Here is an 18,436-nt window from a genome sequence, read left to right on the forward strand (position 1 = left end):
ATTTTTAAAGTGACACTGTTGTATGTTGGCAGCACTTCACTTTGGCTGTGATTATATTTTATTTTCCCTCATTTATTTTGTAATATTGAATTACTGTGGTAAGTGCTGTGATAACTATTTTGCTGCTTCTTTTTTCCAGTTAAGATTTTTTATTGGTCTTTTGTCTTCCCTAGATATTAAGGTGATTGAAAGTAAACTAACACAAAGATGAACAGAATAAGGTATGGTTGTGCATAGCTTTTTCATTGCCACAAGCACATTTCAACTGTGGAGTAATGATTACGGATTTGTGCCAATTTCACCCTACCCATATCCTGAGAATTCTTCCCCAGAGGACTGCTGGTTCTTCCTTCACTTCATGCAGAATGCAACAAAAATATATTTTTTAATCTATCTCACAAATGAGTTGATTCCTATGAATTGTCTGTATAGATTCTGCATCTGAGTTACATACATTTATGTAAATATGGATGGTAGAAAACTTTAGGCCTGACATTTTGCTCTTGTGCCTTGACCCAGGCAGTAGCTTCAGTTTAACAAGTGCCTTTTGTTCTTTAAGGTTCAATTTTAACTTCTATACAGATCACTCTGAGGGCTGTGTTTCGAATTCATTCAAATATTGCAATGCAGACCTGATGAGACTTTAGTATACCGCTGAAGAATGCAGATGGAAGAACCACATGATGTAATTCTTTCCCATCTCAAATATTCCCTGTCCATGAAAAGCTAGTGCTTCACAGAAAAGGGTTCTAGTGCAACTGTCTCCCTGACACAACAGTTTTCTACATGCACAGAGCTTTCGACATGGGGGAGAATGTAAATGGTCTTTTCTTGCAGTCTGAAGTGCGATAGTGTAGGGAAATTTCTACCAAATGGTTCTTCTGAATGTGTAGACTGGCTCTGATAGAAGAATTATGGTGAAGAAGAAACAGTACTGATTAGTCCTCTTTAAAGTGGAATACTATTCCCCCCTTCTGAACTGTTTTGTTTGTATGAATAATATAGTAGGTGGCACTGCAAGAACCCTTTCCAAGGTGCCCGTGTCCACTAGGGAATGAGTGCTGTAGAAGGCAGCAGGAAGAGAATCTCTTTGCTATCCCTGTGTGATTTTACTAAACTGCTTAAAAACATTATTATTATTACATTTACATCCTGCCTTTGTTCTTCTTGCAAGGAACCGAAGGCGGCTTACATGGGCCTTCTCCTCTCAATTTTATCCTCACAACAACCATGTGAAGTAGATTAGGCTGAGAGTGAGTGATTGGCCCAAAGTCACCCAGTGAGCTTCATGGGCAAGTGGGGACTAGAATCCGGATCTCCAGAGTCCCAGTCCAACACTGTAACAACTAAACTACACTGGCTCTCCATTAATGTGAATGTAACTTTGGACTATGTGTTACCCAAGCCATCCTGCTTCACTTCAATCCCATGAATAGACATGAAAGGGACAACATATTTCATCCATGGTTCAGCAAAAGTCATACAGCAAAAGTCAGTTCTGCCTGTTTTCCCATCTATCAAATAAAAAGAATGTATAAAGCGTCAAGTTGTGATGCCAGAACTGTTAATTTAGGTAAGATATTTCAAAAGATTTGAGTAGAAGATATATGAAGCTGCTGGCATAATAGCTCCATCAAAGGCCTGTTTGCATTGGTTAGTTTCTTATCAATAAGTCAACATTAATTTTCAAGTGGAGTTTGATAAGACCCACTTGTATAATGAAAAGACCTAGGCTCCATCTGCATGGAAATGGAATGAGAAGCGCTTTCTGGTTATATCTGGATTTTCATGAAATCGCTTTGGTCTATCAGGGCAGATGAAGCGAGAAAAGCAGAGTATACACTACCTAAAAACCCACTTTCACAGGTCACACAGCACTTGAAACCCCCATACTTCAGGGTTGGATGGGCGGAGTAGAACTGAACGTCATCAACCCTGTAGGTGCTGCTCAGCAAATGAGAGAGATGCTTGTTCCCCACTCCTGTCCACACTCCCCTGCTCAGGGATGTTTATTTATTTATTTATTGCATTTATACCCCGCCTTTCTTCCTCTCGCAAGGAACCCAAGGCGGCTTACATTATCCTCCTCCTCTCCATTTTATCCTCACAACAACAACCCTGTGAGGTGGGTTGGGCTGAGAGTCTGTGACTGGCCCAAAGTCACCCAGTGAGCTTTCATGGCCGAGTGGGGACTAGAACCCAGATCTCCCAGCTCCTAGTCCAACACTCTTGCCACTACACCACACTGGCTCTCTGAAAGATGTTTACTGAAAGCGCTGGATTAAGCTCCTGTAGGTTACCCCACACCTCTCCCCTCTCATCCACCATTGGGATATTGTGAAATATTAAAAGGTAGTATGCTATTCTGAATGGGAAATCAGGCTACAAACTGTGAATGTATAAAGCAGCTACTTCGCTATTGTGAATGCCTGAAACAGCACCACTGAGCTATTGGGAATGAGGAAAACAGGCTGCATACTGTGAATGAGGAAAGCAGCTACTGCGCTAGGCTACATATTGTGAATGGGAAAACAGCACTACTGCGATATAGCGAAAGGATGAAACAGTGTGAAGTAGTGCTAAGTGGTAAAGAAAGCCTGTGTCCAAAAGCCCCTACTGCAAATGAGGAAAAAGAGGGAATGGGGGAGAAAAAAGGGGCAGCATTGACCACATCATTCCTAGGTCACAGCCAAGTCACAGTGGCGCGTCCAGGATTAATACAGGAATTGGGGCACACTGCAGCTGAACTGTGCAGGAGCCATGTTTAAGGAAAAAAGACCCACTAAGGGCACAATCCTATGCATGTTTAGACAGCATGGCTGGCTAGGGAATGCTGGGAGTTGTAGGCCTTTTCTCTGTCTAAACATGCATAGGATTGCATCCTAAAAGGAGAAAAAAATGCACCTTTTCCAGAGGGAAGCTGCAGGGTTGTTGTGGATTGGCGACAGCATCATCTCTTGTGAACAACCCTGATGTGCTCTCACTCCACACTAAATTGGCCATGTAGATTGGGCCCTACTCAGTGTTATTATTCTGTTGCTAGCTTTAGCTATATTGTCATCTAAATAACAGGATAATACAACTGAGATATTTTCTTGAAGCCAGAGAACACCATGGTCAAACTTTGAGGACCTGTAGTATGAAGATGCGCGGAAGTGGAAGAAGATAACAGAATAGGAAGGACAAGAGACTTCTTCCAGAAAATTAGAAACATCAGAGGTAAATTCCAGGCAAAAATGGGTATGATCAAAAACAAAGATGGCAAGGACCTAACAAAACCAGAAGAGATCAAGAAAAGGTGGCAAGAATGTACAGAACATCTGTATAGGAAAGATAATAATATCGGGGATAGATTTGACGGTGTGGTCAGTGAGTTAGAGCCAGACATCCTGAAGAGTGAGGTTGAATGGGCCTTAAGAAGCATTGCTAATAACAAGGCAGCAGCAGATGATGGTATCCCAGCTGAACTGTTTAAAATCTTGCAAGATGATGCTGTCAAGGTGATGCATGCCATATGCCAGCAAATTTGGAAAACACAGGAATGGCCAACACATTGGAAAAAATCAACTTATATCCCCATACCAAAAAAGGGAAACACGAAAGACTGTTCAAACTATTGAACAGTGGCACTTGTTTCGCATGCCAGTAAGGTAATGCTCAAGATCTTGCAAGGTAGACTCCAGCAATTCATGGAACGAGAATTGCCAGATGTACAAGCTGGGTTTAGAAAAGGCAGAGGAACTAGAGACCAAATTGCCAATATCCGCTGGATAATGGAGAAAGCCAGGGAGTTTCAGAAAAACATCTATTTCTGTTTTATTGACTATTCTAAGGCCTTGGACTGTGTGGATCATCACAAATTGTGGCAAATTCTTGGTGGTACGGGGATACCAAGTCATCTTGTCTACCTCCTGAGGAATCTGTATAACGACCACCTAGCAACGGTAAGAACAGACCACGGAACAACAGACTGGTTCAAGTTTGGGAAAGAAGTACGGCAGGGTTGTATACTCTCACCCTACCTATTCAACCTGTACACAGAACACATCATGCGACATGCTAGGCTTGATGAATCCAAGGATGGAGTTAAAATCGCTGGAAGAAACATTAACAATCTCCGATATGCAGATGATACCACTTTGATGGCTGAAAGTGAGGAGGAGCTGAGGAACCTCATGATGAAGGTGAAAGAAGAAAGTGCAAAAGTGGGTTGCAGTTTAAACCTCAAAAAAACCAAGATTATGGCAACCAGCTTGATTGATAACTGGCAAACAGAGGGAGAAAATGTGGAGGCAGTGACAGACTTTATATTTCTAGGCGCAAAGATTACTGCAGATGCTGACTGCAGCCAGGAAATCAGAAGATGTTTACTTCTTGGGAGGAGAGCAATGACAAATCTTGATAAAATAGTGAAGAGCAGAGACATCACACTGACAACAAAGGTCTGCATAGTTAAAGCAATGGTATTCCCTGTAGTAACCTATGGCTGTGAGAGCTGGACCATAAGGAAGGCTGAGCGAAGGAAGATAGATGCTTTTGACTGCTGGAGGAAAATTCTGAGAATGCCTTGGACTGCAAGAAGATCAAACCAGTCCATACTCCAGGAAATAAAGCCAGACTGCTCACTGGAGGGAAGGATATTAAAGGCAAACTGAAGTACTTTGGCCACATCATGAGAAGACAGGATACCCTAGAGAAGATGCTGATACTAGGGAAAGTGGAAGGCCAAAGGAAGAGGGGCTGACCAAGGGCAAGATGGATGGATGATATTCTGGAGGTGACGGACTCGACCTTGGGGGAGCTGGGGGTCACAACGGCCAACAGGAAGCTCTGGCATGGGCTGGTCCATGAAGTCACGAAGAGTCGGAAGAGACTGAATAAACAACAACAGTATGAAGATGCAGCAATGAGGGGAACTTGACTTGTTAGAGTTATGTCTGCCCATGAGGATTAAAGCTGCAAGACGATTGCAACAATATAGCTGCCAGAATGGCCTCACACATTCATTGTGGGGCTCCTTTTCCCTGACACTACTCTCATCCAGGCCACACACACACAAATTTCCTCATCACTTCATCTCAGTGCCGGTGGGGAAAGCTGCACCTGTTAAATTTCTACATGCCATGCATGCAGCCATAGAAAATGCAGGGACTTTGGTAAAAAAGAAAAATAAGATCAAGAGAGGGGGGGAAAAAGAGTTGGTAGTGCTTGAGAGACTGAGCTGGGAAACAGGATGTGTCCAATTCAGCCATGAGCCACGCAGAATACCTGGTTGGAGGCAAAGACAGTAGTAGACAAACTTTGGGTGGGGTAGCCTGTTGGGTTTGGGTAGATTATGGGCCAGAACCCAGTGGGTTCTGGTGGGTCTGAGGGCGATAGAAAAAATGCTTAAAGCTCCCTAGCTCAAGGTAGCTGGTTTATGCAACAAAACCCTTAAAAGGAACCTGTAAAGCTGAGTCAGGTTTTTGTTTTTGTTTAAATTACAGCTTGTCTTAGGGAGCAATCCTATGCATGTTTAGACAGAAAAAAAGTCTTACAACTCCGTGCTAGCTGGGGAATGCTGGTAGTTGTAGGACTTTTTTTTGTCTAAACATTGACTGGTTTTATCTGCTCTACTTCATCTTATTACGGATTTGAAAACACACACACACATTTTCTTGCATTTTTCTTCCTGTTAGCCGCCTCGGGTGGTATTTGTAGGAAGACGGGATATATATTGATATAAATAAAATTAATATTGATCTGGAAACCTAAGTGCCTGGGTTAAACTGCCCCCCCCCCCAAATTTTTAATGCAAAATCTAAACTCCCACAGGTTTTTTTTAATTTTTTTTTTTTAAATAGATATATGTTGTCTCTGTGTATAATGCCTGTTCATGTGTTTTTAGGTACGTGGGTTTTTAAACTTTCGCGTACTCGACTTTTTAATGGTTTTTAGTACTTGTAAACCACCCAGAGAGCTGCGACTATGGTGTGGTTATATTATATATAATAATAGTAATAATAATAGTAATAATAACAATCTTTAGTCAGAGGAGCCTGTGATGACAGACTATCGTTTTTTAACGGGGAAGGCAAGACGCCTGAGGGGGTGAGGCCGACTCTGATCCCTCCACGGCACCCCTGGCCGCCCAAGGCAGCTCACTCGGGCCGGGAGGCGGGCCCGTCTCCCCGCCGCCCCTGAGGGCCGGGGAGCGCGGGTTACTGTCCACTCGGCGCTTCTGGTGATACGCGCGCGAGGGGGTTGGCGGGACTATTTCTGCGCGTGGCTGAGGCTGGCGGCCCTGCTGGCCACGCGAGGAGGAAGAGGAGAGGCCCGCTCGGCTGAGGCCGCCATGGCTGCGCCTGCCGATCCCTGCTACTTGGGGTGGGACTTCAGCACTCAGCAGGTACCTAGGCAAAGGCGGCGGCTGAGGAGGAGGAGGCGGCGGCGGCAGCAGCCGTAGGCCAAGCGGGGCCTGCTCTCCGTCCTTCCCGCGGCAGCGGCGAAGAGCAAGCGGAAGAGGCAGAGCCACGGACTCGGCTACCAGCTCCTGCCTGCAGGGCGAATGGCAGGCGGCGGCGGCGGCGGCGCTGCTGCTTCTGGGCCGCCCATGGCTTGAAGGAAGACATCCCGGGGCTCATCGCAGCTCCTTGGATGGAAGACCCCCCCTTCCCCCCGCGCTGACGCGGAAGGCATTTCTGCGCCCCCTCATCACCCCCGAGGTCTAGGCTGTGGTTTCAGTTAGCGGGGAGAAAGGGGGCGCTTTGCACATGCTCAGAGGGAAATCCTTTCGTCAACAGGCTCCGTCCTGAGGCCTTGGTTTTGGTCGCAGAGGAAATCCCGACAGGCTCCGACGGGAATGGGAGGGTGGGTATGATTATTCCCCCCCCCCCCGCTCCCTTCCTGGAACCAGATGGGCAGCTTGCGATGGCTGAAGGTTTTGTGCATTAATACGTGTTAAGGTTTACAGCCCAGTCCTTCGCAGGAATTCCCAAGTTCAAACTGCATAGGATGGCGACCCTCATTAGAACGAAGCCCTGGGTCTCTTGAATACTGAGGCTTAGGCTGCAATCCTGTGCACACTTACTTACCTGGGAGGAAGCCCCGTTGAACACAGTGGAACTTACTTCTGATAAGACATGTATCGGATGGCATTGTTAGTGATACCTGTTTGCAAACGCATGTTTGTCACATCCACCCTTTACTCTCTCTCTCTCTCATTGAATCGAACAAGAACTACACAAGAGCATCACCATTGGGGTTTTGCCCTTTCCCTCTTGGCATTTGAGCCATTCTAGAAATGTGCGTTTGAAACAAGCAAACAAAAATAATAATTTTTTTTTGCACTGGTTTCAATACTCTGCTAATGCAAACACCTCAGTTACGATACAGTCTTGGCAAAGAATTTCAGTCCCATAGTGTAAGCTTCAGCAGTTATACCTGGAAACAAATTCTCTGGAACTTGCTGAGTTCCAGCATATTTAAATGTGAAGTCAAAGGTTAACTCGTGGCCTGTAGATTTTTTAAATATCCAAATTCTTTTTAGCCAAATTGAAGGAGTGGGGAAACATGGATATTACTAGATAACATGTTTCCTTTGGATAGGTATTGCATCTTTGGGATGTTTTGTTTTTGACTATTATAAGTCCTTTCTCTTTAAAGATTGTAAATCTTAACCATTTCTTTGAGGGAGAAGTGAAGCTTGCCATGTTCAAGGGGTAATGGGTGGAGTTTGCAAGAGGCCTCAGGGGTGAGAAATAATCTTGTGCAAAGTACAGCATTGCTAATTCAGTCAAGATGCTAACAGCCTAATGTTATACATGCATACCCAGAAGTCAGTTTGAGGGGGCTTACGATTGCCTACCATTTCTTGCTTTAAAACATAAAATGCGATTTCAGCTAATGTGGCACCTACACTGCTCCTCTCCACCATCCCCCTAACCTGCTATGGGGAAAAATTAGAGTCTGTAGCAGGGGGGTGGATGAGCAAGGGCCCTGCTAGAAGAATGGAGTGGAACTTACTTAGCGCCTTGATGTGTTTAATGGTACAGGCACTTCCGTTAAATGCACTATGGCATGGAGTAATTTCCTCTCCATTTTTCCAGGGCAAGGATCCGATAACTGGGAGTCAGTGTCGCCATCATGCCCTCTGTATGCACTTGCCTGTGGTGTTTGGCTGGCCACTGTTAGCAACAGTAAGCTAAGCTAAGTGAATCATTGGCCTTACCCAATGTGAAAGGACTTGTTCATTTACAGCATAGCTGTAATTTATCATTTGGTGCTTGAGCACTCTATCATGAGCCTCTCCTAAAGAACCTTGGGAGCTGTAGTTTGGTGAGTCCTGAGAATTCTCTCTGTATGATCCTTAGCAACCCCCCCCCCCCATAGTTCCCTAGAGAGAAGAAATATCCATCCAAACAATTTAAGCCTACACTGCTGTGCATACTTTCATAGGAGTCCCATAGAACTTAGTGGGACTTATGTCTGAGTAAAAGTGTAGGATTGTGCTGTAAGTCTGTTGTGTAGATTATTTCATTTTTATCTCAGCCTTCCCCCCTGAGGAGCTCAGGTTGGCATATATGGTTCGTTCACCTCCCTCTCATGTCCTCTGAAGGAAGGTTAGGATGAGAGACAATGACTGGGCCGAGGTCATGAGCTTAGTGGCTAAGCAGAGATTTGGGTACAGCAGCATTCCCCAACCTGGTGTCCTTCAGATTTTTTGACTACAACTCCCAGAATTCTTGAACATTAGCAATGCTGTCTGGAGCTGATGGGAGTTGAAGTCCAAAACTCTGGATGGCACCAGGTTGGGGAATGCTGGAATACAGACTAGAAGTCCCCCCTGAATATAGTTCTAGTCTGACCCTCTAACCAGCACACTGGATTTGAACAGGGATATAGCCTTCGAGGCAGAGTTGTTGGTATACAGAAAGCAAAGTTATTTGCCATAAAAATAATAAAAATCCATGTTAGGGTAATATCTTTGTTAGGGCAACTCACAGGTGACAAAAACTGTGCAAGCTTTAGAGATATCCAGATCTCTTCATCAGGCAAGATGTTACAAAAAGCAGGTAGAAGAGGAGACAAAAGGTGGTGTAGTATGAAAAATAATCTCCTTCCATCTCTTCCCCAAGAAATTAGAAGGAAAAATAGTGAGGTGTCTATGATGAATGGATAGATTTGTACAAAATCCCGCTTGTAAAAAACAGTAATGAGAAGGAAGAAGGCTCCTTTAATGAAGGAGGAAGGCTAGGAACACTGATGGCCTTGTAGGCCCCTTCCAACCCTACTATTCTATGGTGGGAAATTGTGAGACATTTTTCTGAACTAACAATGGGATCTTCAGTACCTTTTCAGTGAGGTTCTAATTTGCACCCAGTAGAGCACTAATCAGACGGATAAGCACTTTCTGGATATAGGATGAAGGCAGAATGGACTAGCTAGTTGCTATTTTCAGTGACTGGTCCTGCAGAAAGGATTGATTCTTCCAAACAGAGGCACACATTTTATAATTAATCATGAATTTTCTTCTTTTTCCAGCTGAAGGTAGTTGTTGTAGATGAACAACTGAGAGTCATCCATGAGGACAATGTTAATTTTGACAAAGATCTTCCAGAATTTGGGTATGTTTCTCCCCTTGTGCCCTATGCACAAGGGAGCATTAATGTGTTATCTGGTCACACATGATCATAAGACAAGATAATTGTTTGGGGAAGTGCAAAGCAAAACAAGTTAATTCTGTTCGCTTAAATATTGTGTTTCCTGCAGCACTCATGGTGGTGTGTATGTTCATAACGACAGGTTAGCAGTGACTTCTCCTGTATTGATGTGGGTCAAGGTAAGTATGTAATTTTTGATCCCTGTGGCCAGTGCTGTAGTGGAGCCAGGGCTCACAGGGCTGGCACTTTTTGATTAGCAGGGATGCTGACGGTCTCAGAATTCCTAGGTCTCTCTGAGCTTAGCTGCAATCCTCACAGTAGCTGGGAGGAAATTTATTTTTTCAGCAACAGTTCTCTGTTGTGACGCAAAGTATTTGGGGGTGACTTGGTCCTGAATGGACAATTAAGACCCCCTAGCTTTACAAAAGACCCGCTTCTGGTGGACATAAAACTGCAACAACTGGTTTGTTGATAAGGATCACCGTAGCTGCCTGAATGTTTGGACTGTCTTTGGGGGTGTGGTTATGGGGACTGTCATGATGAGTGTCTGCACTTCAGAATTTGCCACTATAGCACTGCATGTGGCCAGTGCTGGGAAATGGAGGCTGGTGGGTTTCTGTAGTTGTCGTTAACCCCCGCACCCCAATTCTCCCCATTTATACTCGTATCTGTTCCCCTGTATTCAACTTCCTGACTACACCATGTTGCCTAGGTTTCTGTAACAGAGGTCGATTTGAGACTCTGTGCTGGCAGGTAAGAGGAAGGTGCTATGATCTTTTGTTACCTCCATGCCTGACTCTCCTCCCTACTTTGGGAGAACGTGTAATGCAATGGATACAGAGTATTCCTTTTGTACATGGGGGACTCTGGTTCAAATACCTGCTCGGCCGTGAAACTCATTTGGTGGTCTTGAGTAAATCATGATACCACTTCACAGGCATTTTATTTATTTATTTACAATATTTATATACTGCTCCAGATCAACGATTTCAGAGTGATGAACAACAAACTAAAAGACTGAAACTCCGTAATTAAAATATTTTAAAAGAACAGATTCAGGCAAGTTGTGAAGGTCCAGTGAGTGCACAGGTGCATGGAAGCTTAGAAGGATTTGGAAGTGCCTTTACTGCACTTTTGAATTTTATGGTAGATACACAGACCTTATAGTTCCCTGGTGATGTACCACATCTTTATTAGTCCATATCAGAAATGGGGATCAGATCATATTAGCGATGACCTTAGAGCAGAGGTGCAGAACCTCTTTCAGTGTGAGTGCTGAATTCTGTTTTGGAGAAGCTCTCGGGGGCCACATTCCAGTGGTGGGGGCAGGGCCAAAGGTGAAGGGTGTGCGGTCAAAATACCAACAATGTTGTAGCTTAAATCTCTTACTGCCTGTAACTATGGCTTAGGAGAGGCATTTCAACCGTTTAGAATGGGGGGGAAAACTGCACAAAAGTCAGGAAACCACTTTTGTGATTGTTGGCTGGAGGGAAGGGGGTATGATTGTTGGCTGGAGGGAAGGGGGTATGGCCATCTGGGGAATGCTGGAGGGCTGGATTAGGACCCTAGGAGGGCTGCATTTAGCCCTTCGGCCTGAGGTTTTGTACCCCTGCCTTGTGGTATCAGGATAGCTTTCTCCTGTGAAAGCAGTAAACCCCCCCTACCTTTTTGCTTTTGGGAACACTCATTATATACTTGAAAATATGTACCACATGTTTCTGGGTTAGTGCTAAATGCTAAACGTAGGGTAGCACAGGAAATTGTCTTGCAGTTATGCCCACAGGTGAGGACCGGCCTGTACATCTTTACTCCTGCCAAGCTGAATGCAGCCCAATTGTCTAGCTGTGTATGGCAGCCCACTAGGATCTTGAGAAACATTCTGATTTTGCTGCCCCTCTGGGACTGCAAAAAACAGGGGCCTTCTCAAGCATCTGTCAGGCTGCAACATAGGGTTTGTGGTCCATGTTCAGATTGGTGGGTCACAGGTTGTGCAGGCCTGGGTGAGGGGTAGGTTCTTATCCATGGGAAGGAAACCCAAATCAATAAAGGTGTTCCCTATCCTTGGGAGAGGAGGGCCTATGCTTACACCTGGAGCTTTGTTCATCCCCTTTACTTCGGCATCAGGGGGAAGCAGGAGTATGAAGGAATTATCTAATGCAGAGATGGTAGTTGAGGATGGCGGGGGGATGGCCATGCCCCTCTCTCCTTAATTAGGAGCTGCCATTACTTTTAATATTGACTGCTTGGCTCTATCTGTGTCATTAGATGATTCAGCTTCTTAGCTCAGCATTATTAAAATTGGGTTATACAAGACAGCATTTTACCCTTGCCAGACAATTTCTAATTTGCTTGTTTTCTATTTCTGTTTGAATGTTGTTAAGGTTTCCTTTGACACTGCAGTTTCCTGCACTGTGTTCTTTCATTTCTTTAAGTAGTCCCATTTTCACCATTGTTTGCAATAATAGATGCATTAATTTAAAAATGTTGTCAATATTGTTTTGGGATTACACTGAGTTTTGGCATAATTACACTTTCTCATCACTTAGTTCCTATCGAAGCTTCATTGGTCTTTTCCATTTTTTTAAATAGTAAATATGGTTTCTGACTCTTTGTTTTGTGGGACAGAGAAACCAGTTTGGCTCCACTTCTTCCTTGTTTATGCAAGACTGGAGGTTTTTCAATAGCAATTTTAACTCTTGCACCCCTGTCCTAAACACATTTATTTGAAAATAAGACCAGCTGAGAGAAGAAATCCCTGTGATTCTCTTTTGTAGCTCAGTCTTATGCACGCCCACTCAGAAGTAAGTCTTGTTGAGCAAGTTTGTATAGGATTGCAGCTTTGGCCACTTACAAATGCACTCCCTTATGGAGAAATAGAAGTATATCCACAGATCTAAGTCTGCTAAAAAAAAATAGCAAGTTGCATCTTAATTTTATTACATGGCATTACTGTAAGCACATTTAACTGTGCTAGGGTGGTAGGATTTCTCACCTTGTGGTGAGATTTCTCCAAAAAAGTGAACGTGAACCCAACATAAATACCAACAACTGAGAGTGAGGAACATTTCCATTAGGTGAAACACATTATTTCTCTGAAATAAATAAATAAATAAAGTGTAAATTCACACTTGGGCTCTGTTTCTATGCTGGTGCAAATCCATTTTGTTGTTCTCATATCGGCTGCACTCAGCTTAGTCCAGCAGATGGTTGAACATCGGCCATGTGCCATGCAAAGCTGCACAGCAGAACCGAACGGATGTTAGTGTGGCTGCTTTCCCAGTATGTGCTTGCTTTCAAGGGTTGTGTTGGCAAGGGATAGTTCTGTGCCATGTTCAAGGTATCCTTGACATCTCATGCCAGTGCCTGGCAGCCTTGCCATTCAGCTTGATCCAAAGCTCTGCAAAAGCTCTGATGAGCAAGAGCTATCCCATCCGGTAGGGATAAACATTTGGAACTGGCCTCAATATGAAAAGGAACACGGAAACCCTGGCTACATGTGTGCATAGGACTTCTCCACACACCACAGGCCATTGGATGGGAGCTACTGTGAATGCTTCATTGTCTTGGAAAATTGTAGTTCTCTGAAAAGGCTTGTCAGATACAAGACACCTGGCCCACTATTCAGGTTTGTCACGTTTTTCTTCCATCAGCTTTGACGATGTATCTTCTATATCTTGTTGTATTTTGAAGATGGAAGTGGTGGCAGGGGAGGAGTGCTTAACCCTTTCCCTGTTTGCTCATTTCCACCCTCTGGGTTCCAGACCTGTGTTTGTGTGGTAAACATGGGCCTGCAAACCTCTGGCAGCTGGTGGTGGTGAGGGGTTCCAGGGGGAAAAGGGGTGACTGGGAAAGTGTTTAGCAGCCCCGCCTCTCCCATCACTTCCTCTGCTGCAAAGCACCCTCTCCCAAGGGTACTTTGCAAGGGAGGAGAAACTTGGGCTGATGTTACATGCAGCTGAATTGCACAAATGCTGCAATGATTAATTACAGAGGTTAGTTTAATTCCGGGGTGGGCAACTTTTGGCCCTCCAGATGTTTGGGCCTACAACTCTCATGGTCCATCACCATTGGCTATGTTGGCTAGGGATGATGGGAATTGTAGGCCCAAATATCTGGAGGGCCACAAGTCACTTACCTCTGGTTTAATTGATTAAGGGCACAATCCTATCGATTGTGCCCTCTCTGCTCAGAAGCTTCTGAGATTCCTATGCCCTGTGGGGCTGAAGCTGATAGGGTGGGAGGAGTGGCAGAGGTGATCTTCACTTCCCTGATTTCCATCTTCGGTGATTTTCACTAGATGGGCTTTTCAGCCTGTCTAGCAAGGGGGCTTTGGAGGGGGAGGGAAGGAGGATGGAGGAGGCTCAGGATATCTTGTATCCTGGCCTCTCTGGTCTCCCCTCCCCACCCACTGGAACACCCCCTTTCCTCCTCCAAGCTCCCTTTCCAGTCTCGGAGGGCAGCTGGTGTTCTTTCCACGCCATCTGCAAGGGGGCAGGAGAGGTGGGTCGGATCTCCAACTCCTTCCATGGTTGGACGTGGTTGTCTCAGACCTTCGAAGGGGGAATCCAAGCAAACCTGTGGGCCTGGGACACTATCCTAGGGACCATAGGATTGTTCTCTTAGAAGTAGTTTGACTGCAAAAGGGCAGCAGGTTTGAATCTTTGTCTCTGTTTGTCTATATAACTTACAATACAGCTACTTTAAAAAGCTGAATAGCACACACCATCAGAGAAGGGGCATTTAGTCCTGTGTGTGAGAACAGGGGGAATGCTAATTTAAAGGCAGGGTTGGTGAGCCTCCAGATCAGCCTTCCTCAGCCTGGTGCCCTGCAGATGTGTTGGACTGCTGGCTGAGAATGATGGGAGTTATACTCCAACACATCTGGAGGGCGTCAGGCTGGGGAAGGCTGCTCTAGATGTTGTTGGACTACAGTTCCCATCATCTGGAATATTGGTCCATGCTTGCTGGTGCTGATGGGAGTTGGAGTCCAGTGACACCTGGAGGACCGCAGGTTGCCTGCCCCTGTTTTACAGTGATGCCTGCAACAAAAAAAGTGTCATCTAAAAACAAAAAGGGGTGCTTTTTGCCCCAGAGCTTTCATTTTCAGCCATAGGCAAATGTAATTGATGAATCACCTAAAACCCATATGAATAATGCTGAGCGGCTCGCTGCCCGATGCCCTTTACCCACGATGGGTTGGCATGTCCAGGTTTAGATAACACGCCAACCCATCATAGGTAAAACAACCCCTACTGCAGACTGTGGGTTATCAGGGTGGGTTGTTTGGGGAAAACAACACACCCTGATAAAACCAGTCTGGGTTTTATTCAGAAAACAACCCATTGTGGGTTGGCATGTCATGCGAACCCAGTCTATGTTTTATTTACTCAGATGGTACTCTTAGCTGTAATGTTTAGTTTGGCTCTAAAGATGAATGTTTGCATCTAAACTTGTTTGAAGTTTTTTCACCCTCCCAACATTTAAAAAATGTACTTTTACTTAGCAAGTAAATTTTTTCAGTTCCTCAAGACACTTTCTAGTCATCATTTTATTCTTTCATTTTTCATCCTCTGAGTTTTTGTCACTGATGACAGTCATTTATTCCCTTGGGGAACTCAGTCTGTGAGAACTCAGAAATTCCTAGAATACTGCAGTCGCTCTTGATCATGTTTGTTTTCCTAGGCCCTGGATCTGGTCTTGGAAAAGATGAAGTCTTCTGGATTTAACTTCTTTAGAGTGAAAGGTCTCTCCGGAGCTGGTCAGGTTGGTTAAAAGGAGAGTGGGGGAGAAATCACATACTCTGGACTTACGTGTATTTCATACTTAATAAATCAATTAATCTCTGCACAGATTATCAAAATTTTGAAACCTATATAAATTATGCAAATTGCTGTTACTTTGCATAACATCTGCAGCCTTTAGTTGCATAAACCTGCTTTTGATATTATGGCAAATAGCAAGCAGCTCTGTGGCGCACTGAACTCCTGCCCTGAAACACTGGACATCTTTTTCATCTGTTCTTGCTTCTGAGATTTCAACAGGCACTTCCATACACTTTCCAGAATATCTTTACATCTGTAAGGACTAGGCAGTTGTTTCTTTTTAAAAAGAACAGAACGAAAGCTGAGATTCTCAACAAGCTGAATTCTGTGCCCAATACCAGTGTTCCCTAACCTGGCATCCTCCAGATGTGTTCCACAACCACCCAGCCAGCATGGCTGGCTAGGGTTGATGCGAGTTGCAGTTCAACACGTTGTTGGGGAAGGGTGCCCAATACTATGTTTCCTGTGCTGCTGTTGAATCACAGGAGATTCTCAAACTATGCAATAGTGAGTGGTTCAAATTTTAAGAGTGAAACAGAATACCCCTCAGACTATACAGATCAAATGGCGGGATTTTTTTTGTACAATCAGCACTGCAGATGTTAATTGTTAACACTTTACTTGATTAATCAGTGATGGCAGCTTTTAGTTGGCGGAGCTGAGAGTTAATGGCAAACTTGTGTATTTTCTTTGAGATATTGGTCCTAATATGTAAATGTACAAGGAAATGAAAAAAGAAAATGTAAAAAATCGCCTTTCCTTCAAACACCGAGTAATGATTTGTTATCTCATACTTACTTCAATATCTTTAAAAGATAGCTATATTGATATGTTAATATGCAAATTTATTTAAATTTAATGGAAATCCAGATATGAATCTGAATGTCATCCTGTTTTGTTTTTCTATACTTTTGCTCTTTTTACTTAACAGCAACATGGCAGTGTCTATTGGAAAGAAGGTGCGAATTCTATTTTACAGAACTTATCACCTGATCTTCCTTTACATCAGTCACTGAAGGTAACCCTTCCTTAGGAGTTTTGGTAGGAAGTTCAACCCTGGTTTTGGTTCACTGACGATTAATGGCTGTAGTTTCTTTTCCAGCTGCTTGTTGACATTAGAATGCTTTGTATTTTTCTTAGCTATGAGCAAACATGAATGATAATAAGGACAAGACGTTTTCTCTTTCTCATCGGAACAGAAATGTATAACTTTTCACATTCATGTGGTCCTTGAGAAAGAAAAGAATGGGTGATTGTTTCTTTCCTTGCCCCCAGCCCAAGCTAGGCAAATGGTGAAACAATCCCATGCCTGTTTCATTGTATGCCAAACTCTATGGATCTGCACAGCCTGCTTTCTTGATGTGCCAATTCATTTTTGCAAACTTGCATTTATGACATTCGAGTTTTCCAGGAAGGAGACTAAGGTTGGACTGACAGATAGTGAATGGCTCAAGGTTGCCCAGTGTTAGAATAAACCATAGATGGCTGAATGGGAGCCAAAGCCAGGAGTCACACCAGGGGGCAGAGCCAATAGGCCACGCCAGGGAACGATCCAGGAGTCAGACTGAGCCAGAGCTATGGAGGACTGTCATTGCCCAGGCAAAGTCCCAGCCTGAATAGGAAGCTGTTATAGTCTTTCCTGTTAGGGAGCCAATGACCAGCCTGTGTGGGTGGGGCCACTCCAGTACCTGGGCACTGCCCTGGGAGAGACTCCAATTAGGGATATTTGAGGATTCGGTTCGGTTCGCATTTGGGAATGAACTGACCTGATTCGGACCTCCTGAACTAATGTTTGGATTGGAATGTAGTTACCTTTTTAATTCCAGAGTTCCCCAAATTTTGCAGTATAGTTTTCAGCTTAAAAATATACCAAACATATATAAAATATGCATTTTATGATAAAATGCATACAAAATATGTATGCATTTACTTTATACACAAGTTATCACAAGTTGTGATAACTTGTGTATAAAATGTGTATTCTACCCAAAAATGCATATTTTCAGGATAACGTGTATAAATGTGAATGCATTTTCATGCAGATTCTTTTTCAAAAGACTCTGCAGGTTAATGCAGGAACAGGCTGGAACCAGGTGTATGAATGAACATATGCAAAACTGGCATGGATTGTAAATAGTCTGATCCGTCCACTCCAGCTCCAACCTCTAGCCTTGCTGGCTCATCACACAGGGCAGCCATGCAGATAACCATGGTTCCCAGTTCTAGCTCTGACACTGGTGAGCTGCATGGCTGAGTGGGGGGTTTCAACCCAGGTTCCCTCATCTTTGCAGTGATAAGAACTTAAGAAGATCTGAGCTGGATCAGACCAAGGGTCCATCTAGTCCAGCCATGAGCGCAGCAGCACCCTCCCGCTCATGTTCAACTGGTGTACATAGGCACACTGCCTCTGGTACTGGAGGTAGCACCTAGCCACCAGGACTAGTAACCATTGATAGCCTTCTCCTCCATGACAGTCCATATAGAATATTCTCATTTGGTCCTACGTATGTGGCTTAAGGGGGAAAATGTTCTATGTGTCCTTCCTCTGCTGCAGGGGTGGGGAACTTGTGGCCTTCCAGATCTTGGACTGCAACTTCCATCAGTCCTAGCCAGCATAGCAAATGTGAAGGATGATGGGAGTTGCAGTGCAACAATATCTGGAGGGCCACAAGTTGCCCACCCCTGCTCTACTGACACTGGCAGGGAGGATGGCAATGAACCTTTCCCTTTCAGAGGCTGGCATGTCTTGCTTCATTTTGCGCAACCTCAGGCAATGGGAGGAGGCAATCATGGCCTAGTTCCACCTGCCTCAAACCAGTGGTCGATGGTGTCGAAATTCTATTGCCCAGCAATTGTAGTGCATTTGTTCTTGCCTCCATAGCCACACTTTGGTATACAGAAGCAATATGTGCAATTGTTCCTAAACCAGCCTGCTAGTTTGGCATTGGCTATCTTTCTAACATCTTTTTTCCC

At 44.3% G+C, this 18,436-nt stretch overlaps 1 protein-coding gene across 10 annotated transcripts in view; it reads left to right on the forward strand.

The window, feature by feature from the left end:
- The first annotated feature begins 6,270 nt into the window (after positions 1-6,270).
- Positions 6,271-18,436, forward strand: part of XYLB (xylulokinase) — a 139,231-nt gene continuing 127,065 nt past the window's right edge. For 6 of the 10 annotated variants that reach the window (XR_014792461.1, XR_014792462.1, XR_014792463.1 and 3 more), the window contains exons 1-5: positions 6,271-6,388; positions 9,523-9,605; positions 9,751-9,820; positions 15,324-15,404; positions 16,395-16,481. Coding sequence is in view for 7 of the 10 variants with exons in the window: in XM_084859382.1 (XP_084715508.1) it covers positions 6,335-6,388; positions 9,523-9,605; positions 9,751-9,820; positions 15,324-15,404; positions 16,395-16,481 (375 nt within the window). In the remaining 3 variants the exon portion in view is untranslated. The other 4 variants (XM_084859384.1, XM_084859386.1, XM_084859385.1 and 1 more) reach the window with 4 other exon arrangements.

This window comes from Heloderma suspectum, chromosome 5 (assembly GCF_057233095.1).
Source record: "Heloderma suspectum isolate Gila_16-S chromosome 5, 16-S_ref, whole genome shotgun sequence".
Taxonomy (NCBI): Eukaryota; Metazoa; Chordata; class Lepidosauria; order Squamata; family Helodermatidae; genus Heloderma; species Heloderma suspectum.